Source organism: Salvelinus alpinus, chromosome 17, assembly GCF_045679555.1.
Source record: "Salvelinus alpinus chromosome 17, SLU_Salpinus.1, whole genome shotgun sequence".
NCBI classification, from domain to species: domain Eukaryota; kingdom Metazoa; phylum Chordata; class Actinopteri; order Salmoniformes; family Salmonidae; genus Salvelinus; species Salvelinus alpinus.
In genome coordinates this window covers 47,660,558-47,683,983 of record NC_092102.1, presented here as the reverse complement: position 1 = coordinate 47,683,983, position 23,426 = coordinate 47,660,558, and the positions used below count along the sequence as shown (strand labels likewise).

The 23,426-nt window shown below is 45.7% G+C and overlaps 1 protein-coding gene across 1 annotated transcript in view; it reads right to left on the bottom strand.

Annotated features, from left to right (window-relative positions):
• The window catches only part of LOC139543085 (sodium-dependent neutral amino acid transporter SLC6A17-like), a 45,382-nt gene continuing 21,956 nt past the window's right edge, over nt 1-23,426 (bottom strand). The window contains exons 4-12 of the mRNA XM_071349237.1: nt 18,176-18,305; nt 15,817-15,998; nt 10,414-10,524; nt 8,729-8,970; nt 5,239-5,431; nt 3,266-3,461; nt 2,894-3,053; nt 2,399-2,561; nt 1-1,039 (exon numbers count right to left, since the gene is read on the bottom strand). Of these exons, the coding sequence (XP_071205338.1) occupies nt 665-1,039; nt 2,399-2,561; nt 2,894-3,053; nt 3,266-3,461; nt 5,239-5,431; nt 8,729-8,970; nt 10,414-10,524; nt 15,817-15,998; nt 18,176-18,305 (1,752 nt within the window). The 3' untranslated portion in view covers nt 1-664. The remainder of the gene's footprint in view (nt 1,040-2,398; nt 2,562-2,893; nt 3,054-3,265; nt 3,462-5,238; nt 5,432-8,728; nt 8,971-10,413; nt 10,525-15,816; nt 15,999-18,175; nt 18,306-23,426) is intronic.

Here is a 23,426-nt window from a genome sequence, read left to right as displayed (position 1 = left end):
ACAGCTAGGTGAACAGCAGAGAGGGGGGGGCTTTGCTTTACAGCTAGGTGAACAGCAGAGAGAGGTGGGGCTTTGCTTTACAGCTAGGTGAACAGCAGAGAGAGGGGGGGCTTTGCTTTACAGCTAGGTGAACAGCAGAGAGGGGGGGGCTTTGCTTTACAACTAGGTGAACAGCAGAGAGAGGTGGGGCTTTGCTTTATAGCTAGGTGAACAGCAGAGAGAGGTGGGGCTTTGCTTTACAGCTAGGTGAACAGCAGAGAGAGGGGGGGCTTTGCTTTACAGCTAGGTGAACAGCAGAGAGAGGGGGGACTTTGCTTTACAGCTAGGTGAACAGCAGAGAGAGGGGGGACTTTGCTTTACAGCTAGGTGAACAGCAGAGAGAGGTGGGGCTTTGCTTTACAGCTAGGTGAACAGCAGAGAGAGGGGGGGCTTTGCTTTACAGCTAGGTGAACAGCAGAGAGAGGTGGGGCTTTGCTTTACAGCTAGGTGAACAGCAGAGAGAGGTGGGGCTTTGCTTTACAGCTAGGTGAACAGCAGAGAGAGGTGGGGCTTTGCTTTACAGCTAGGTGAACAGCAGAGAGGGGGCTCTTTCTTTCTCTCTCTCTGGAGGGGTTGTGTTGGGTTTGATAGAAAGGGTTTCTTGTGCTTCAGTCAGTCAGATCGATCATAGTTCGGACTCTGGCGAATGAATATTCTGATAACCCGTCTTGGTCGGTGTCCCGGTACCATATCCAGCCGTGTTGGTCATCTCCTGGGCTCCGCCAGGCCCCAGGTAGGGGCGGTGAGAAGGCATGGGCGAGGGGCTGGGGCTGGGGGTGCCTTTACTGAGGATGAAGCGGGACTCGTTCTCCTCCTCTAGACCAGAGAGGTCCTTGGTCATACCTTTACGGTAGGAGACGGACAGCTTGTTGGAGCCGTCAGAGAGCAGGTTGAAGTGGCGGGCGATGAAGACGCAGGGGAGAGGAAGCATGGCGGCGATGATGAGGGAGTAGGCCACACCCAGAGCCCACGGAGGGTAGGAGAGGAACTTCTCCGACGCCTAGCAGAGGGAGAACGAGAGGGAGGACGAAGAAGAGGGGGGAGGAGGAGAGTGAAGAAACATTGAGATACAGATTCAGAAAAGCTTTTAATGTCCCAACTGCATCAAAACACAAGAAAGAAGTGTATATGACGTACAAACACACGATAAACTGATTGCACAGTAAATATAAAACATAGATGGAATATACAGTTCCTTCAGAAATTATTCACACCCCTTTGACGTTTTCCACATTTTGTTGTGTTATAAAGTGGGATTCAAATGGATTTAATTGTAATTTTTGGTAAAAAAATCTACACAAAATACTCTGCAATGTTAAAGTGGAAGACAAATTGGATAAGTATTCACCCCACTGAGTCAATACATGTTAGAATCCCCTTTGGCAGCGATTACAGCTGTGAGTCTTTCTGGGTAAGTCTCTAAGAGCCCTTCACACCTGGATTGTACAACATTTGTCCATTATTCTTTATTAAAATCTTCAAGCTCTGTCAAGTTGGTTGTTCATCATTGCTAGAAAGACATTTTCAAGACTTGGCATAGATTTTAAAGACGATTTAAGTCAAAATAGTAACTAGGCCACTCAGGAACATTCAATGTTAGATTACTTGTTAGATATTACTGCATTGTCGGAACTAGAAGCACAAGCATTTCGCTACACTCACATTAACATCTGCTAACCATGTGTATGCAACCAATAAAATTTGATTTGATTTGAATGTCATCTTGGTAACCAACTCCAGTGTAGATTTTACTCCCTAGTTCTTGCTGATGACAAGCATACCCATAACATGATGCAGCCAACACCATGCTTGAAAATATGAATGAGTGGTACTCAGTGATGTTGTTGTGTTGGATTTGCCCCAAGCATAACACATTGTATTCAGGACTAAAAAGTTCATTTTCTTTGCAATATTATTTTTTAGTGCCTTGTTGCAAACAGGATGCATGTTTTGGAATACTGTTATTCTTACTCTCTGGCAACTGAGTTAGACAGTTTTTTGATGTGGTTGTTACACATCTACCAATCGGGTGCCATTCAAAGTGCCATTCAAAGGGTGTGAATACTTCTAAAGACACTGTATATAAAGTGAAGCAGTCCGTGGCGAGGGAAGATGAGGGTGAGTCAACCATTGAACACGAGGAGATCATTTTAAAGGGAAAGTAAATGCATGTGTGAATACGAAGATGCTTCAAGGAGAACCATGTCGTACAAAACCCATCCGGGCTCGAAGGACCATGAAAAAGATTGTCACTTTGTAGTCACTGGACTAAGAGGGAGGTGCCGGTTAGGTGAAATGGACGGATCAGTACAAATGTGTTTGAGCTAAACTGGTGTAACAGAGGTACAGATTCACTGACCAGTTCCTCCACCCAGGCGTTGTACCCAGCAGGACTGACGGCCATCTCTATCACAGTGGCAATGATGAGCACGATGAGACAGGCAGGAGACACGTACTTCCACATGTAGAAATAGAAAGAGTAGGGTCTGAAACCCAACATGTCCTCTAGATCCTGCATGAACCTGAGAGAGAGAGAGAGAGAGAGAAGGAGAGAGAGAGAGAGAGAGAGAGAAAGGAGAGAGAGAGAGAGAGAGAGATAGAGAAGGAGAGAGAGAGAGAGAGAGAGAGAAGGAGAGAGAGAGAGAGAGAGAGAGAGAGAGAGAGAGAGAGAGAGAGAGAGAGAGAGAGAGAGAGAGAGAGAGAGAGAGAGAGAGAGAGAGAGAGAGAGAGAGAGAGAGAGAGATGGATGAACAAAAGCGAATTTTGAACACAATCAAATTTACAAAGCCATTTCTCCTAGGCACTGCTGTAAAGTAATATGTACGTTCCTTGTGTCATGTTATGCATCCAGTACCTCTTGGTGCCGTAGATCCAGGCCACAGATATATTCTCCAGTATAACCACCACAGTGAGAGGCAGGCCAGCTGAGTAGTCATCAAACATGGTCACAAAGTAGTTCCCTGAGCGCTGGACGAACAGCAGGCCACAGAAGAACGCCACAATGCAACAACCAACTGAGAAGGAAGGAGGAGGTAGAGGAGGAAGAGAGAAGGAGGAGGAAGCATTAATGATCATACATACAGACCACAGAAGAAGACTACGATGCAACTGCCCACTGAGAGAGGAGGACTAAGTAAGGCATACAACATATAGTCTCTTTCAACAGCCATTGGCTGACCTTTGACTTCTGACTGATAAAGAATAAATCAACCAATAGAAGACTTACCACAGAGGAACTCCTTGCGTATCTTGGGGAAGGCGTCCAGTACAGGTGTGGTGATCCCTGTCATGGTGCCGATCATGGACCCCAGCCCCAGGTTAATCAGCATGAAGAAGAACATGACAGACCAGAAGGGAGAAGCAGGGAAGTGGGTCATGGCCTCAGTGAAGGCGATGAAGGCCAGGCCTGTTCCCTGCACTGCCTAGAGAAAGAGAGAGGGAGGGAAAGAGCGAGGGAGGGGAAAGAGAGAGGGAGGGGAAAGAGAGAGGGAGGGGAAAGAGAGAGGGAGGGAAAGAGAGAGGGAGGGGAAAGAGAGAGGGAGGGAAAGAGAGAGGGAGGGGAAAGAGAGAGGGAGGGGAAAGAGAGAGGGAGGGAAAGAGAGAGGGAGGGGAAAGAGAGAGGGAGGGAAAGAGAGAGGGATGGGAAAGAGAGAGGGAGGGAAAGAGAGAGGGAGGGAAAGAGAGAGGGAGGGGAAAGAGAGAGGGAGGGGAAAGAGAGAGGGAGGGAAAGAGAGAGGGAGGGAAAGAGAGAGGGAGGGAAAGAGAGAGGGAGGGGAAAGAGAGAGGGAGGGGAAAGAGAGAGGGAGGGAAAGAGAGAGGGAAGGAAAGAGAGAGGGAGGGAAAGAGAGAGGGAGGGGAAAGAGAGAGGGAGGGGAAAGAGAGAGGGAGGGAAAGAGAGAGGGAGGGAAAGAGAGAGGGAGGGAAAGAGAGAGGGAGGGAAAGAGATGTTTTATCTTCACTATATTTCACTTCACATAATGAGACGCCTGTTTTCAATCTAAAAGTGGTTGTAGATGATGTTGGAAGTGCTTTGGGTGTTGATAAGAGTATGAAATCTCTACTTTATAGGCTAGTTTCAGAGACCGAAAGCAGTACTGGAAAAATCAGGACTATGGATTAACATGAAAGGCCACAAAAAGTTGCCTTTTTTGGTGTGAAAATGTAAAAAAAAAAAAAATACGATTTTCACCTCTAAACCAAATCAGACCAACATGCATTGTTGATTTCGTCGTCCAGTATATAGGGGTCCAGACCCAACATACCTTGTTGAGTTTTACCTCCAGTATATAGGGGTCCAGACCCAACATACCTTGTTGAGTTTTACCTCCAGTATATAGGGGTCCAGACCCAACATACCTTGTTGAGTTTTACCTCCAGTATATAGGGGTCCAGACCCAACATACCTTGTTGAGTTTTACCTCCAGTATATAGGGGTCCAGACCCAACATACCTTGTTGAGTTTTACCTCCAGTATATAGGGGTCCAGACCCAACATACCTTGTTGAGTTTTACCTCCAGTATATAGGGGTCCAGACCAAACATACCTTGTTGAGTTTTACCTCCAGTATATAGGGGTCCAGACCAAACATACCTTGTTGATTTCGTCCTCCAGTATACGGGGTCCAGACCCAACATACCTTGTTGAGTTTTACCTCCAGTATATAGGGGTCCAGACCCAACATACCTTGTTGAGTTTTACCTCCAGTATACAGGGGTCCAGGCCCAACATACCTTGTTGAGTTTTACCTCCAGTATATAGGGGTCCAGACCCAACATACCTTGTTGAGTTTACCTCCAGTATATAGGGGTCCAGACCCAACATACCTTGTTGAGTTTTACCTCCAGTATACAGGGGTCCAGACCCAACATACCTTGTTGAGTTTTACCTCCAGTATACAGGGGTCCAGGCCCAATATACCTTGTTGAGTTCATTATCCAGTATACAGGGGTCCAGACCCAACATACCTTGTTGAGTTTTACCTCCAGTATACAGGGGTCCAGTCCCAACATACCTTATTGAGTTCGTCTTCCAGTATACGGGGTCCAGACCCAACATACCTTGTTGAGTTTGTCCTCCAGTATACAGGGGTCCAGACCCAACATACCTTGTTGTTTTCGTCGTCCAGTATACAGGGGTCCAGACCCAACATACCTTGTTGAGTTTGTCCTCCAGTATACAGGGGTCCAGACCCAACATACCTTGTTGAGTTCGTCCTCCAGTAAACAGGGGTCCAGTCCAAGCTGACTGAAGCTGTCCTCCCTGACAGTCTTGATCACTCCATACATCTCCTGATAGTCCACAGCTGACAGGTGAGAGAAGTTGACGTGGGGAGGGATCAGATCATGGCTCAACACACCTGTGTTCAGGTAACCTAGGATCTTCTCCGCATTCCTGTAGAAAGAAGGAGAGAGGAGAGGAGGAAAGGGTTATTGTTAATTGTGAGATAGTGATTTAATATAGCTGCATTCATAGTAACGGGTAGTAAAGACAGAGTGAGTAGGGATAGTGCTGAAAGATATTGACTCTATTTTATAACGACAATGAGGTTGGTTAAGCTATTTGAGCTCGACAAAATTATTAGAGTTTGGCGCTTGATGGTTTTTGTGACTGCACTTGAAGAAAGGTTAAAAGTTCTTGAAATGTTCTGTATTGATTGACCTTCATGTCTTAAAGTAATGATGGACTGTCGTTTCTCTGCTTATTTGAGCTGTTCTTGCCATAATATGGACTTGTCACCAAATAGGGCTATCTTCTGCATACCACCCCTACCTTGTCACAACACAACTGATTTGCTTAAACACATTAAGAAGGAAAGAAATTCCACAAATTAACTTTTAACAAGGCACACCTGTTAATTGAACTGCATTCCAGGTGACTACCCCATGAAGCTGGTTGGGAGAATGCCAAGAGTGTGCAAAGCTGTCATCAAGGCAACGGGTGGTTACTTGGAAGAATCTCAAATATAAAATATATTTAAATTTGTTTAACACTTTTTTGGTTACTACATGATTCCATATGTGTTATTTCATAGTTTTGAAGTCTTCACTATTATTCTACAATGTAGAAATAAAGAAAAAACCCTTGAATGAGTAGGTGTACTAAAACCTTTGACCGGTAGTGTGTATATACACAGTTGAAGTCGGAAGTTTACATACACTTAGGTTGGAGTCATTAAAACTTGTTTTTCAACCACTCCACAAATTTCTTGTTAACAAACTGTAGTTTTGGCAAGTTGGTTAAGACAACTACTTCGTGCATGACACAAGTAATTTTACCAGCAATTGTTTACAGACAGATTATCTCACTTATAATTCACTGTATCACACTTCCAGTGGATCAGAAGTTTCCATACACTAAGTTGACTGTGGCTTTAAAAAGCTTGGAAAATTCCAGAAAATAATGTTATGGCTTTAGAAGCTTCTGATAGGCTAATTGACATCATTTGAGTACCTGTGGATGTATTTCAAGGGCTACCTTCAAACTCAGTGCCTCTTTGCTTGACATCATGGGAAAATCAAAAGAAATCAGCCAAGACCTCAGAAAAAAAATTGTAGACCTCCACAAGTCTGGTTCATCCTTGGGAGCAATTTCCAAATGCCTGAAGGTACCACGTTCATCTGTACAAACAATAGTACGCAAGTATAAACACCATGGGACCACGCAGCCGTCATACTGCTCAGGAAGGAGAAACGTTCTGTCTCCTAGAGATGAATGTACTTTGGTGCGAAAAGTGCAAACCAATCCCAGAATAACAGCAAAAGACCATGTGAAGATGCTGGAGGAAACAGGTACAAAAGTATCTACATCCACAGTAAAACGAGTCCTATATCGACATAACCTGAAAGGCCGCTCAGCAAGGAAGAAGCCTCTGCTCCAAAACCGCCATAAACAAGCCAGACTACGGTTTGCAACTGCACATGGAGAAAAGTCCTCTGGTCTGATGAAACAAAAATAGAACTGTTTGGCCATAATGACCATCGTTATGTTTGGAGGACAAAGGGGGAAGCTTGCAAGGTGAAGAACCCCATCCCAACCGTGAAGCACGGGGGTGGCAGCATCATGTTGTGGGGGTGCTTTGCTGCAGGAGGGACTGGTGCACTTCACAAAATAGATGGCATCATGAGGTAGGAAAATTAGGTGGATATATTGAGGCAACATCTCAAGACATCAGTCAGGAAGTTAAAGCTTGGTCGCAAATGGGTCTTCCAAATGGACAATGACCCCACCATACTTCCAACGTTGACAACAAAGTCAATGTATTGGTGTGGCCATCACAAAGCCCTGACTTCTATCCTATAGAAAATTTGTGGGCAGAACTGAAAAAGCGTGTGTGAGCAAGGAGGCCTACAAAACTGACTCAGTTACACCAGCTCTGTCAGGAGGAATGGGCCAACATTCACCCACCTTATTGAGGGAAGCTTGTGGAAGGCTACCTGAAACGTTTGACCCAAGTTAAACAATTTAAAGGCAATGCTACTAAATACTAATTGAGTGTATGTAAACTTCTGACCCACTGGGAATGTGACAAAAAAAAGCTGAAATAAATCATTCTCTCTACTATTATTCTGACATTTCAGATTCTTAAAATAAAGTGGTGATCCTAACTGACCTAAGACAGGGAATTTCTACTAGGATTAAATGTCAGGAATTGTGAAAAACTGACTTTAAATGCATTTAACTAAGGTGTATGTAAACGTTCGATTTCAACTGTATATTTATATATATATATATATAATTTATAAGTCAAAAAATTGATGTAGCAACTACAGATTGCCCCTTTAAGTTTATCAAAAGTGTACAAGTTTGAGCATGTGTCTATTAGGCCTTTTTATCAGCATGAATTAGATTGAGCAATAAAAGCCCCACTTTTATCCCACAGGATCTGCACTATGCAGCTGCCGCAAGATAGCATTTTTCACTGGCTGTCCACTGGTTTCAAAAACAATTAACGATAGGCAGCTTAAACTTCTTGAATTCAAACCATTATTGGGTTCAAATACACATTTAGATTTGTGAACCGCCATCCATACCAACCACAATCCATAAGGTGCAAATAGCTAAATGAGAGAGCAGCAGTGTGATTCACATCAATGCGCTATGTAGATATCAATAATAGTGATTTCAGTATTGCTGTAGACTACACCTCTGCTGTCATCCTGACCTCCAAGCGTTTATTCAAGTTGGATAATCTTTGGGTGCCGACAGCAGTCGTACCATTGAAGACGTAGCTTGGACTGTAGCCTACAAAAACCTATTTGTGCTCTTTTCCCATGATCCATCAAACACATTTGGTGTGTCATCATAGTGGTCTCTGACTTGTGGTCAGACTCGCTCAGGTGGAACAAACTTAAACTTGTTCCTTTTTTCAATGCTGATTTGAATGTCATTGAGAAAACAGAGAAGTATCAAAGATTTCTTTCCCCAAACATCCTTTCTGAATTTAAAAGTAATCCTCGAAGTAATCATCTAGTTTTTCAAAAGTATCTGTAATCTGATTAGAATATTTTTGCTGGTAACGTAACGGATTACAGTTACCGTTTTTTGGGGGGGTAATCCCTTACATGTAACAGATTACATGTAATCCATTACTCCCCAACCCTGCCAAAAAAACAGATCATATTAAGTCAGGATTCAAGAGGAACGACTCCAGAAGACAGCACAAACAGATCTGGGAGAAGATATACTCACTCCACAACACATTTCTCGTTCATGATGTTGGCCTTGAACCCCAGCACGGCGAACACCACCAGCGTAGCCAGGATGGAGGTGATGAAGTTGATGATGGAGACCAGCGCTGCGTCAAAGTGGCAGTTGTTGTCCCGCTTGTTGTAGCTGGAGAAGGCTATGACCCCTCCGAACCCAAGGCCCAGAGCGAAGAACACCTGGGTGGCTGCCTCCCTCCAAACCTGTGGCTCCAGCATCTTCTCCAACTGGGGTCAGAGGTCAGAGGTCAGGGGTCAGGGGCAACTATGTAATGTTCCACACAATCATGGACAATTCCTTTTGCACTTACCAAGAGAAGAAAGACATTATCTAGTGCGTGTATCTAAGTCAGCCATTGGAGGGAGACAACAACCACAATTTCACACTTTTAGTCTGACGTCACTCTAAGGATCCAGACATCCAGCACAGAGGCATTGAATACATGAATTATGGTTGTGTCCTTCAAAGAAAATGTTTCACTAAAACACTCTAACTATCTAAGGGTGAGGATCAACGTTCCTATCCCTGCAAAAAATGGGATGCAAGAATGAGGAACAAAAGACTGCAGGACAAACACGGCCCTGAGACTAGAGTTTCCCTACATAGAATCCAGTCCAGACAGACAAGCAGACAGTGCCCTGAGACTAATTTCCCTAAATAGAATTGAGTCCAGACAGACAAACAGAAACTGCCATATCAGGAAACCTTTCTCTCCTCTCAGAATGTGATGCTCTGCACCAATGCTCTCTAATCTGAGTGTGATGACAGCCACTCTCTAGTCTGAGTGTGATGACAGCCACTCTCTAGTCTGAGTGTGATGACAGCCACTCTCTAATCTGAGTGTGATGACAGCCACTCTCTAATCTGAGTGTGATGACAGCCACTCTCTAGTCTGAGTGTGATGACAGCCACTCTCTAGTCTAAGTGTGATGACAGCCACTCTCTAATCTGAGTGTGATGACAGCCACTCTCGAATCTGAGTGTGATGACAGCCACTCTCGAATCTGAGTGTGATGACAGCCACTCTCTAGTCTGAGTGTGATGACAGCCACTCTCTAACCTGAGTGTGATGACAGCCACTCTCTAGTCTGAGTGTGATAACAGCCATAGCCCTGTGTTTGAGAGGGAGTCGGAGATAGTGCTGGATGGCTGTGTTGGATGTCGGATGGCTGTGTCGGATGTCGGATGGCTGTGTCGGATGTCGGATGGCTGTGTCGGATGTCGGATGGCTGTGTCGGATGTCGGATGGCTGTGTCGGATGGCTGTGTCGGATGTCGGATGGCTGTGTCGGATGTAGGATGGCTGTGTCGGATGTAGGATGGCTGTGTCGGATGTAGGATGGCTGTGTCGATGTAGGATGGCTGTGTCGGATGTCGGATGGCTGTGTCGGATGTAGGATGGCTGTGTCGGATGTAGGATGGCTGTGTCGGATGTCGGATGGCTGTGTTGGATGTCGGATGGCTGTGTCGGATGTCGGATGGCTGTGTCGGATGTCAGATTGCTGTGTTGGATGTAGGATGGCTGTGTCGGATGTAGGATGGCTGGGTTGTACCTTGGATACACAACATGCAGGTGAGTTGAATCTGTGGTGCTTATGTGTTTACCTTTGGTGTGTATGTGTGTGTGTATGTGTCTGTATGTGTGTGTACATTTGGTGTGTGTGTGTTTACCTTTGGGGTGAACATGTGAGCGATACCGTCAACAGATCCTTTGAGCATCAGGCCTCTGACGAGGAAACAGATCAACACCACGTAGGGGAAGAGAGAGCTGAAGTACATCACCTGATGAAAAAATACACCACACACACACACACACACACACACACACACACACACACACACACACACACACACACAGTCATAAAATATATCACCTGAGAGGGGCGACAGACAGAGGACTGTACACACGTCACACTGTTACCATGGACACCAACACACTGTTACCATGGACACAACCACACTGTTACCATGGACACCACCACACCGTTACCATGGACACTACCACACTGCCTCAGTGTGATGCTTCGAACAGACAGAGACATGCATACACACGTGCATACAGAGGCATGAACGCACAAACACACACACACAGACTGACACACAGACTCACACACACACACACACACACACACACACACACACACACACACACACACACACACACACACACACACACACACACACACACACACACACACACACACACACACACACACACACACGTAGTTTACTAAAGTTACCGGACATCTTCAATAATTTGGGTAATTAACATAGAGTTTATGGCAATCTATCATAATTTTGGTAATTTATAGTTGACTAATAGCCCCATGTTAAAAGGCTGTATCCTTATACAGGGCATTACTTTAGACCATGGCCCCTGCTCTTTCCATGAGACTGACCAGGTGAATCCAGGTGAAAGCTATGATCCCTTATTGATGTCACTTGTTAAATCCCCTTCAAATCAGTGTAGATGAAGGGGAGGAGACAGGTAAAATACTGATTTTTAAGCCTTGAGACAATTGAGACATGGATTGTGTTACGTGTGCCATTCAGAGGTGATTGGGCAACACAAAAGATTTAAGTGGCTTTGAACGGGGTATGGTAGTAGGTGACAGGCGCACCGGTTTGTGTCAAGAACTGCAACGCTGCTGGGTTTTTCACGCTCAACAGTTTCCCGTGTGTATCAAGAATGGTCCACCACACAAAGGACATCCAGCCAACTTGACACAACTGTGGGAAGCGTTGAAGTCAACACGGGTGTTAATAATGTTTGGCATACTCAGTGTACAGGAAATAAGGTGCTATTTGGAATCCAGACAAACTGTCAGATCTTGTTATATATTTCTCTATTCCAAAATGTGGGTTGGATTGTTGTGTTGTGATCATGACTCATTGTTTGGACTGAGATGAAAGCACCTTGTTAGGCTGAATCCCAAATGGCACCCTATTCTCAACTTTGACCAAGGCTCTGGTTAAAAGTAGTGCACTATATAGGGAATACGCTACCATAGGGCTCTGGTTAAAAGTAGTGCACTATATAGGGAATACGCTACCATAGGGCTCTGGTTAAAAGTAGTGCACTATATAGGGAATACGCTACCATAGGGCTCTGGTTAAAAGTAGTGCCCTATATAGGGAATACGCTACCATAGGGCTCTGGTTAAAAGTAGTGCACTATATAGGGAATACGCTACCATAGGGCTCTGGTTAAAAGTAGTGCACTATATAGGGAATACGCTACCATAGGGCTCTGGTTAAAAGTAGTGCACTATATAGGGAATACGCTACCATAGGGCTCTGGTTAAAAGTAGTGCACTATATAAGGAACACGCTACCATAGGGCTCTGGTTAAAAGTAGTGCACTATATAGGGAATACGCTACCATAGGGCTCTGGTTAAAAGTAGTGCACTATATAGGGAATACGCTACCATAGGGCTCTGGTTAAAAGTAGTGCACTTTATAGGGAATACGCTACCATAGGGCTCTGGTTAAAAGTAGTGCACTATATAGGGAATACGCTACCATAGGGCTCTGGTTAAAAGTAGTGCACTATATAGGGAATACGCTACCATAGGGCTCTGGTTAAAAGTAGTGCACTTTATAGGGAATACGCTACCATAGGGCTCTGGTTAAAAGTAGTGCACTATATAGGGAATACGCTACCATAGGGCTCTGGTTAAAAGTAGTGCACTATATAGGGAATACGGTACCATAGGGCTCTGGTTAAAATAGTGCACTATATAGGGAATACGCTACCATAGGGCTCTGGTTAAAAGTAGTGCACTATATAGGGAATACGCTACCATAGGGCTCTGGTTAAAAGTAGTGCACTATATAGGGAACACGCTACCATAGGGCTCTGGTTAAAAGTAGTGCACTATATAGGGAATACGCTACCATAGGGCTCTGGTTAAAAGTAGTGCACTATATAGGGAATACGCTACCATAGGGCTCTGGTTAAAGGTAGTGCACTATATAGGGAACACGCTACCATAGGGCTCTGGTTAAAAGTAGTGCACTATATAGGGAATACGCAACCATAGGGCTCTGGTTAAAAGTAGTGCACTATATAGGGAATACGCTACCATAGGGCTCTGGTTAAAAGTAGTGCACTATATAGGGAATACGCTACCATAGGGTTCTGGTTAAAAGGTAGTGCACTATATAGGGAATACGCTACCATAGGGCTCTGGTTAAAAGTAGTGCACTATATAGGGAATACGCTACCATAGGGCTCTGGTTAAAAGTAGTGCACTTTATAGGGAATACGCTACCATAGGGCTCTGGTTAAAAGTAGTGCACTAAATAGGGAATAGTTCGCCATTTGGGATGTAGCCATGGAGTTGTTGGCCAGCCAACATATTATCGAACCACACTGTGCCTCCTAGACTCTTCAGACTAAGGTCATTCATTTTGCATGCTTCCTTCCCATAACACAAGATAATTCAAAGATAGTATTGTTTAACACAAGATAATACAAAGATAGTATTGTTTAACACAAGATAATACAAAGATAGTATTGTTTAACACAATATAATACAACGATAGAATTGTTTAACACAAGATAATACAAAGATAGTATTGTTTAACACAAGATAATACAAAGATAGTATGTTTAACACAAGATAATACAAAGATAGTATGTTTAACACAAGATAATACAAAGATAGTATGTTTAACACAAGATAATACAAAGATAGTATGTTTAACACAAGATAATACAAAGATAGAATTGTTTAACACAAGATAATACAAAGATAGTAATTGTTTAACACAAGACAATACAACGATAGAATTGTTTAACACAAGATAATACAAAGATAGTAACATTAGTAACACTTAGTAACACTTTAACATTTTAGCCTTTCTCACCATAGGCTATGTCACAGTTCAGGCAGTATAAAAATGCTCATGAAAGTTAATATACTTATACACGACGGGATGTGAATCTCCTCCTACTGTACAGTACACATAGAAAGTCCATAGGAAAATATCTGTATTTGAAAAAGTGAAACTCCAGCACACTTAATAATCTGTAATAACAACTGAATGGATCTCTTGAGCCTTCGAGAACAATTTCAACAACAGCAGTGTTTCTTTTTCATGTAACCCCTCCCCCACTGTCTTACCACAGATAGAATCATGTTACAACAGCATACAGTAGCTGTAGGGAAGACAATGCCCCCGGCCCTGTACCTTTCCAGTCATACAGTGGTGCACTTGGAAAGTATTCAGACCCCTTGACTTTTTCCACATTTTGTTACGTTTACAGCCTTATTCTAAAATTGATTAAATAAATTAAAGGTCCTCATCAATCTACACACAATACCCCATAATGACAAAGCGAAAACAGCTTTTTTTCTTTTGTGTGTGCAAATTTATAAAAAATAAAAAACAGTAATCAGAACCTTTGCTAAAAGACTCGAAAATGAGCTCAGTTACATCCCGTTTCCATTGATCATCCTTGAGATGTTTCTACAACTTGATTGGAGTCCAGCTGTGGTAAATTCAATTGATTTGACATGATTAGGTAAGCCACACACCTGTCTATATAAGGTCCCACAGTTGACAGTGCATGTCAGAGCAAAAACCAAGCCAAGAGGTCGAAGGATTTGTCCGTAGAGCTCCGAGACAAAACATTTCTGCAGCATTGAAGGTCCACAAGAACACAATGGTCTCAATAATTCTTAAATGGAAGAAGTTTGGAAACACCAAGACTCTTCCTAGAGCTGGCCGCCCAGCCAAACTGAGCAATCAGTGGAGAAGGACCTTGGTCAGGGAGGTGACTAAGAACATAATGGTCACTCTGAAAGCACCAGAATTCCTCTGTGGTAGATGGGAGAAACTTCCAGAAGGACAATCATTACATTTACATTTACATTTAAGTCATTTAGCAGACGCTCTTATCCAGAGCGACTTACAAATTGGTGCATTCACCTTATGACATCCAGTGGAACAGCCACTTTACAATAGTGCATCTAAATCTTTTAAGGGGGGGGGGGGGGTGAGAAGGATTACTTTATCCTATCCTAGGTATTCCTTAAAGAGGTGGGGTTTCAGGTGTCTCCGGAAGGTGGTGATTGACTCCGCTGTCCTCCGCTGTCCTCATCTCTGCAGCACTCCACCAATCAGGGCTTTATGGTAGAGTGGCCAGACGGAAGCCACTCCTCAGTAAAAGGCACATGACAGCACGCTTGGAGTTTGCCAAAAGGCACCTAAAGACTCTCAGACCATGAGAAACAACATTCTCTAGTCTGATGAAACCAAGATTGAACTCTTTGGCCTGAATGCCAAGCCTCAGGTCAGGAGGAAACCTGGGACTTTCCCTACAGTGAAGCATGGTGTTGGCAGCATCATGCTGTGGGAATGTTTTTCAGCGGCAGGGACTGGGAGACTAGTCAGGATTGAGGGATCAATGAACGGAGCAAAGTACAGAGATATCCTTGATGAAAATCTGCTTCAGAGCGCTCAGGACCTCAGACTGGGGCAAAGGTTCACCTTTCAACAGGACAATGACCCTAAGCACACAGCCAAGACAAATTAGGAGTGGTTTCGGGACAAGTCTCTGAATGTTCTTGAGTGGCCCAGCCAGAGCCCGGACTTGAACCCAATCAAACATCTCTGGAGAGAGCTGAAAATAGCTGTGCAGCAACTCTCCCCATCCAACCTAACAGAGCTTGAGAGGATCTGCAGAGAAGAATGGGAGAAACTCCCCAAATACAGGTGTGCCAAGCTTGTAGCTTCATACCCAAGAAGACTCGAGGCTGTAATCACTGCCAAAGGTGCTTCAACAAAGTACTGAGTAAAGGTTCTGGATACATACTATGTAAATGTGATATTTCAGTTTTTATTTTATATATACATTTTCGAAAATGTCTTTAAACCTTTCATTATGGGGTATTGTGTGTAGATTGATGAAGAAATGTAATCGATTTTATGAAAAAGTCTGAATACTTTCCGAATGCACTGTATACAGTCCCTTCAGATAGTATATATATACAGTACATATATATACACGTGTATACACACACACAGACACACACAGATCTATATAATAGCTCTCGGCCTGTTACCTTCCCAGATGACTGGATACCCTTGATCACTGCCAGACAGACGATGAGCCAGGCGGCGAACAGGGACAGGGTCATTCTCCAGTTGAGGCCTCCGCTGTCCTCGATGGTGCTGGTGATGTTCAGGGTCTGCCGGTACCAGAAGTAGGTGGTGGCAGAAGACTTTTCACACTCCGGCTCGATGACTAGAGGGAGGGACGGATGGAGGGAGGTGAGAAGGGAGACGGGGGAAGACAGGAGGGGAGAGGGAGAGAGGGAGATATGGGAGTGTGTAAAGAGGGGGGAGAAAGTAAGAAATATACAGCTGTGAAGTATACATAGCGGCCAATGGTTAATATCTGCATAGAGGTCGCTGTGGGAGCTCTAGACTAGCATGCTAACATAACGCTAACATAAGGTCAGTGTGGGACCTAAGACTAGCATGCTAACATAACGCTAACATAAGGTCAGTGTGGGACCTAAGACTAGCATGCTAACATAACGCTAACATAAGGTCAGTGTGGGAGCTCTAGACTAGCATGCTAACATAACGCTAACATAAGGTCAGTGTGGGACCTAAGACTAGCATGCTAACATAAGGTGAGTGGAGGAGCTAATGCGAGCTAATGCTGACGTAAGGTCCCTGACTCTGTCTGGATCGCTATGTGCTGCCTGCCGTCATCGCAGGGCATGCTGGGTACTCAGAGACTGGGCCATACCCCCTGACAGTATGCAGCACCACACCTACCCTCTTAGATCAGATTAAGTATAGGGCCATCCCAGCTCTGTTCTGACTGCATCCCACCTCATCCTCTCTCTGCTCAACCAGCATATTACCAGCTGTTCATTATATGTGACAGTAAAACATCGTATTATTTGATGTAATGTATTGTTGACTATACAGTACTGAGCAGGCACAGTGAACGGAAAACTACAGTAGGCCAATGTAGCAAAATGTAACGTAGTGTGGTGTATTCAGCTGTACTGCAGTGTTTGACATTTATGTACCATAATGTTATATGACGTGATGTGGTGTTATATGACGTGATGTGATGGTATATGACGTGATGTGATGGTATATGGCGTGATATGACGTGCTGTGACGTCATATGTCATGATGTGATGTCATATGACGTGCTGTGACGACATATGCCATGCTGTGATGACATATGACGTGATGTGATGTCATAGGACGTGCTGTGATGTCATATGACGTGATGTCATATGACGTCCTGTGATGTCATATGACGTGATGTGATGTCATATGATGTTCTGTGCTGTGGTGTTAAATGACGTGCTGTGATGTTAAATGACGTGCTGTGATGTTCGATGACGTGATGTGATGTCATATGACGTCCTGTGAGGTTATATGATGTTCTGTGACATGTCACATGACATCACAGGACATCACATGGTACATAAAATGGTACATGTGCTGTCATATGACGTGTTGTGATGTTATATGATGTTCTGTGATGTTATATGGCGTAATGTGATGTCATATGACATCCTGTGATGTCATTTGACATGCTGTGATGTTACATAATGTGCTGTGATGTTATATGATGTTCTGTGCTGTGGTGTTAAATGATGTGCTCTGATGTTATATGACTTGCTGTGATGTCATATGATGTCCTGTGATGTCATATGACGTGCTGTGATGTCATATGACTTGCTGTGATGTCATATGATGTGCTGTGATGTCATATGATGTGCTGTGATGTCATATGACGTGCTGTGATGTCATATGACGTGCTGTGATGTCATATGACGTGCTGTGATGTCATATGACGTGCCGTGATGTCATATGACGTGCCGTGATGTCATATGACGTGCTGTGATGTTATATGATGTGCTGTGATGTCATTTGACGTGCTGTGATGTCATATGATGTGCTGTGCTGTGGTGTTAAATGACGTGCTATGATGTCATATGACGTGCCGTGATGTCATATGACGTGCTGTGATGTTATATGATGTGCTGTATTGTGATGTCATATGACATGCTGGGATGTTATATGACATGATGTGATGTCATATGACGTGATGTCATATGACGTGCTGTGATGTTATATGACGTGATGTGTTGTCATATGACGTCCTGTGATGTCATATGACGTGATGTGATGTCATATAACGTGCTGTGATGTCATATAACGTGCTGTGATGTCATATGACGTGCTGTGATGTTATATGACGTGATGTGATGTTATATGACGTGATGTGATGTTATATGACGTGCTGTGATGTTATATGATGTGCTGTGATGTTATATGATGTGCTGTGATGTACTACAGGATGCTGTACTGTGTTGTACTACAGGATGCTATGCTGTGTTCTCCTTTGCTGTACTGTTCTAAACTGTGCTGCTTGTGTGAACTTACTGGCTTGGCTGCCGTTGACCACCCTGATGGGGCACTCTGCCCAGGGCAGCGGGTACTGGAAGGACTGGAAGAAGTAGAAGATACTCCAGCCGATAATCACGTTGTAGTACAGGCCCACGAAGCCACACACCTGGAGAGAGACAGGAGAGAGACAGGAGAGACAGAAAGAGACAGGAGAGAGACAGGAGAGAGACAGGAGAGAGACAGGAGAGAGACAGGAGAGAGACAGGAGAGAGACAGGAGAGAGACAGGAGACAGGAGAGAGACAGAAAGAGACAGGAGAGACAGGAGAGAGACAGGAGAGAGACAGGAGACAGGAGAGAGGTAGAACAATCCTTAGGTCTTCCAAGAAATGTCTGTCATTGCTCAACCTACACTTTTTTGTTTTGTGGTGTATTTTTATGTGATAGGGCTGTGTTTTGGGAAACCCATAGCATTTCAGAGTTTCCATCAACCAAACGGTGGTGTAGTCTAGCTGGTTACACATACATATGGCTTTCTTGGCCGACAACAGTAAGCTACACAGGACATGCTATCATATGAATCGGCTTTTCTCTGTGATTCACTCCCAGACACTCAGGCAGCCCACAGATGAAGTTTCTCTGAATAATTGAAGTCCTCTGTGTGTTCTAGGCCTCTATGTATTTATAGCTCGAGAGCAGAGCGGAGTTCCTGGTGCCACATCCAGCCTGCCTCAACCCTCACTGTCCCAGGTTACATCCAGCCTGCCTCAACCCTCACTGTCCCAGGTTACTTCCAGCCTGCCACAACCCTCACTGTCCCAGGTTACTTCCAGCCTGCCTCAACCCTCACTGTCCCAGGTTACTTCCAGCCTGCCTCAACCCTCACTGTCCCAGGTTACTTCCAGCCTGCCTCAACCCTCACTGTCCCAGGTTACATCCAGCCTGCCTCAACCCTCACTGTCCCAGGTTACATCCAGCCTATCTCAACCCTCACTGTCCCAGGTTACATCCAGCCTGCCTCAACCCTCACTGTCCCAGGTTACTTCCAGCCTGCCTCAACCCTCACTGTCCCAGGTTACTTCCAGCCTATCTCAACCCTCACTGTCCAAGGTTACATCCAGCCTGCCTCAACCCTCACTGTCCCAGGTTACTTCCAGCCTCCCTCAACCCTCACTGTCCTAGGTTACTTCCAGCCTGCCTCAACCCTCACTGTCCCAGGTTACTTCCAGCCTGCCTCAAACCTCACTGTCCCAGGTTACTTCCAGCCTGCCACAACCCTCACTGTCCCAGGTTACTTCCAGCCTGCCACAACCCTCACTGTCCCAGGTTACTTCCAGCCTGCCACAACCCTCACTGTCCCAGGTTACTTCCAGCCTGCCTCAAACCTCACTGTCCCAGGTTACTTCCAGCCTGCCTCAACCCTCACTGTCCCAGGTTACTTCCAGCCTGCCTCAACCCTCACTGTCCCAGGTTACTTCCAGCCTGCCCCAACCCTCACTGTCCCAGGTTACATCCAGCCTATCTCAACCCTCACTGTCCCAGGTTACATCCAGCCTGCCTCAACCCTCACTGTCCCAGGTTACATCCAGCCTCTCTCAACCCTCACTGTCCCAGGTTACTTCCAGCCTGCCTCAACCCTCACTGTCCCAGGTTACTTCCAGCCTGCCTCAACCCTCACTGTCCCAGGTTACTTCCAGCCTGCCTCAACCCTCACTGTCCCAGGTTACATCTAGCCTGCCTCAACCCTCACTGTCCAAGGTTACATCCAGCCTGCCTCAACCCTCACTGTCCCAGGCTACATCCCGCCAGCCTTAATCCAGCCAGCCTGCCTCAAACCTTATTGTCCCAGGCTACATGGGCCTGACTGACTGTCTATTTCCCTCTGCAGCAGGGCCTGACTGACTGTCTACCTGCCTCTGCAGTAGGGCCTGGCTGACTGTCTATTTCCCTCTGCAGCAGGGCCTGGCTGACTGTCTATTTCCCTCTGAAGCAGGGCCTGGCTGACTGTCTATCTATCTCTGCAGCAGGGCCTGGCTGACTGTCTATCTGCCTCTGCAGCAGGGCCTGGCTGACTGTCTATCTATTTGCCTCTGCAGCAGGGCCTGGCTGACTGTCTATCTATCTGCATCTGCAGCAGGGCCTGGCTGACTGTCTATCTGTCTCTGCAGCAGAGCCTGGCTGACTGTCTATCTATCTCTGCAGCAGGGCCTGGCTGACTGTCTATCTGCTTCTGCAGCAGGGCCTGGCTGACTGTCTATCTATCTCTGCAGCAGGGCCTGTCTGACTGTCTATCTGCCTCTGCAGCAGAGCCTGCTTGACTGTCTATCTGCCTCTGCAGCAGGGCCTGGTTGACTGTCTATCTGCCTCTGCAGCAGGGCCTGGCTGACTGTCTATCTGCCTCTGCAGCAGAGCCTGGCTGACTGTCTATCTGCCTCTGCAGCAGGGCCTGGCTGACTGTCTATCTATCTCTGCAGCAGGGCCTGGCTGACTGTCTATCTATCTCTGCAGCAGGGCCTGGCTGACTGTCTATCTGTCTCTGCAGCAGAGCCTGGCTGACTGTCTATCTGTCTCTGCAGCAGAGCCTGGCTGACTGTCTATCTGTCTCTGCAGCAGAGCCTGGCTGACTGTCTATCTGTCTCTGCAGCAGGGCCTGACTGACTGTCTATCTGTCTCTGCAGCAGGGCCTGACTGACTGTCTATCTGTCTCTGCAGCAGGGCCTGGCTGACTGTCTATCTGTCTCTGCAGCAGGGCCTGACTGACTGTCTATCTGCCTCTGCAGCAGGGCCTGGCTGACTGTCTATCTGTCTCTGCAGCAGGGCCTGGCTGACTGTCTATCTGTCTCTGCAGCAGACGGATTTATCGACTGCAGTGGTTACATTCTAATATCAGTAGGAGCATAATGGTGCCATTCTAAGTGGTAGGCTAGTATGAATATTGTTACAGAGCCATCCAGTCTGCCTAACCATCTCAGGGTCTGAGGGACTGACTGTAGTATACATACTGGCATTGCATATTATTTAGAATGCATGCTCAATACATTGCTTCTTTCTAAGTGGTATGCTAGTGTGGGTACATAAACATCCAGATCCATCCAGCCTGCCTGAAAACCTCACGCCTCACGTCTCAACCATCATGCCTGAAACCCTCACTGACTCATGCCTCACACCTCACGCCTCAACCCTCACGTCTCAACCATTACGCCTCAACCCTCACGCCTCAACCCTCACACCTCACTGCCTCACGCCCTCACGCCTCGACCCTCACACCTCAACCATCACGCCTCACGCCTCAACCCTCACGTCATTACGCCTCAACCCTCACGCCTCAACCCTCACACCTCACTGCCTCAAGCCTCACGCCTCGACCCTCACACCTCAACCATCACACCTCACTGCCTCAACCCCCACACCTCTCCAAAAGCTATAGTAGAATACTACTTAGAATGCATGCCAAATACAATGCTTCATTCTAAGATGCATGCCCAATACAATGCTTCATTCTAAGATTTATGCCAAATACAATGCTTCATTCTAAGATGCATGCCCAATACATTGCTTCATTGGTATGCTAGCTATTACATACTGACTGACTACAGACTGACTACAGACTGACTGTGTCACTGACTGACTGACTGACTGGCTGACTGGCTGACTACAGACTGACTGTGTCACTGACTGACTGACTGACTAAAATACTGACTGACTGGCTGTAGCAGATGTGAGCGTGGTGAGTAGCCTGAGATCTAAAGTCTGACTGACTGGCTGATTAACTTACTGACTGACTCGCTGAATGACTGACTTACTCACTGGCTGGCTGACTGACTGACTCACTGACTGATTGACTGTGTCACTGACTGACTGAGTGACTGACTTACTCACTGACTCACTGACTGATTGACCCAAGACTCACTGACTGACTCACTGAGTGACTCACTGACTGACTGACTAGCTGGCTGTAGCAGATGTGTGGTGAGTGCCCTGAGATCTAGTCTGACTGACTGACTGATTGACTCACTGACTGACTCACTGGCTGATTGACTCACTGGCTGACTGACTGTTTGGCTGACTCGCCGACTGACTGACTGGCTGACTACAGACTGACTGGCTGACTGACTCACTGACTGACTGGCTGACTACAGACTGACTGGCTGACTGACTCACTAGATGACTAACTCACTGACTGTTTGGCTGACTGGTTGACTGACTGGCTGACTACAGACTGACTGGCTGACTGACTCACTGACTGACTGGCTGACTACAGACTGACTGGCTGACTGACTCACTAGATGACTAACTCACTGACTGTTTGGCTGACTGGTTGACTGACTGGCTGACTACAGACTGACTGGCTGACTGACTCACTGACTGACTGGCTGACTACAGACTGACTGGCTGACTGACTCACTAGATGACTAACTCACTGACTGTTTGGCTGACTGGTTGACTGACTGGCTGACTACAGACTGACTGGCTGACTGACTCACTGACTGACTGGCTGACTACAGACTGACTGGCTGACTGACTCACTAGATGACTAACTCACTGACTGTTTGGCTGACTGACTCGCTGACTGACTGGCTGGCTGGCTGACTGACTGGCTGGCTGGCTCACTGGCTGACTGACTCACTAGATGACTAACTCGTTGGCTGACTCACTGACTGTTTGGCTGACTGACTCGCTGACTGACTGGCTGGCTGACTGACTGTAGACATAGCAGATGTGATTGTGGTGAGTGACCTGAGATCTAAAGTCAACATAGACATCCACAGCACACATCTTCTCCTGGACAGAAGCCTGAGAGTACTGAGGATGGAGGAGTGGGACATTTGACATCCACAGCACACATCTTCTCCTGGACAGAAGCCTGAGAGTACTGAGGATGGAGGAGTGTGACATTTGGCAGATGAAAGCGACTGGTAGTGCTGACGTCTGTATGTCAGTCCACTTTGAACTCTCTAGAGACACTAATGTGGGTAGGCCTTCTGAGGGACGCTGTGCAAAACGTTTCATCAGACCACACGTCTGTCAGGTAAACTGAGACAATGACATCAAAACTGTTGTTTCATGTCCTGGTTAATGGTGTATGTTTGGGACAGACTTGGCTGCTCATTGGAGAACAATAAACTATTCTATTCTTGTGTTGCCAGAAGGCATATTTGGCATTTTCTACTTATTAGGATCCCCATTAGCCGTACTCTTCTTGGGGTCCACATGAAACATGACATAATACATTGTACAGAACACTATTAGTCAAAGACTGAAATACATACATATCTAGGTATCTAGGT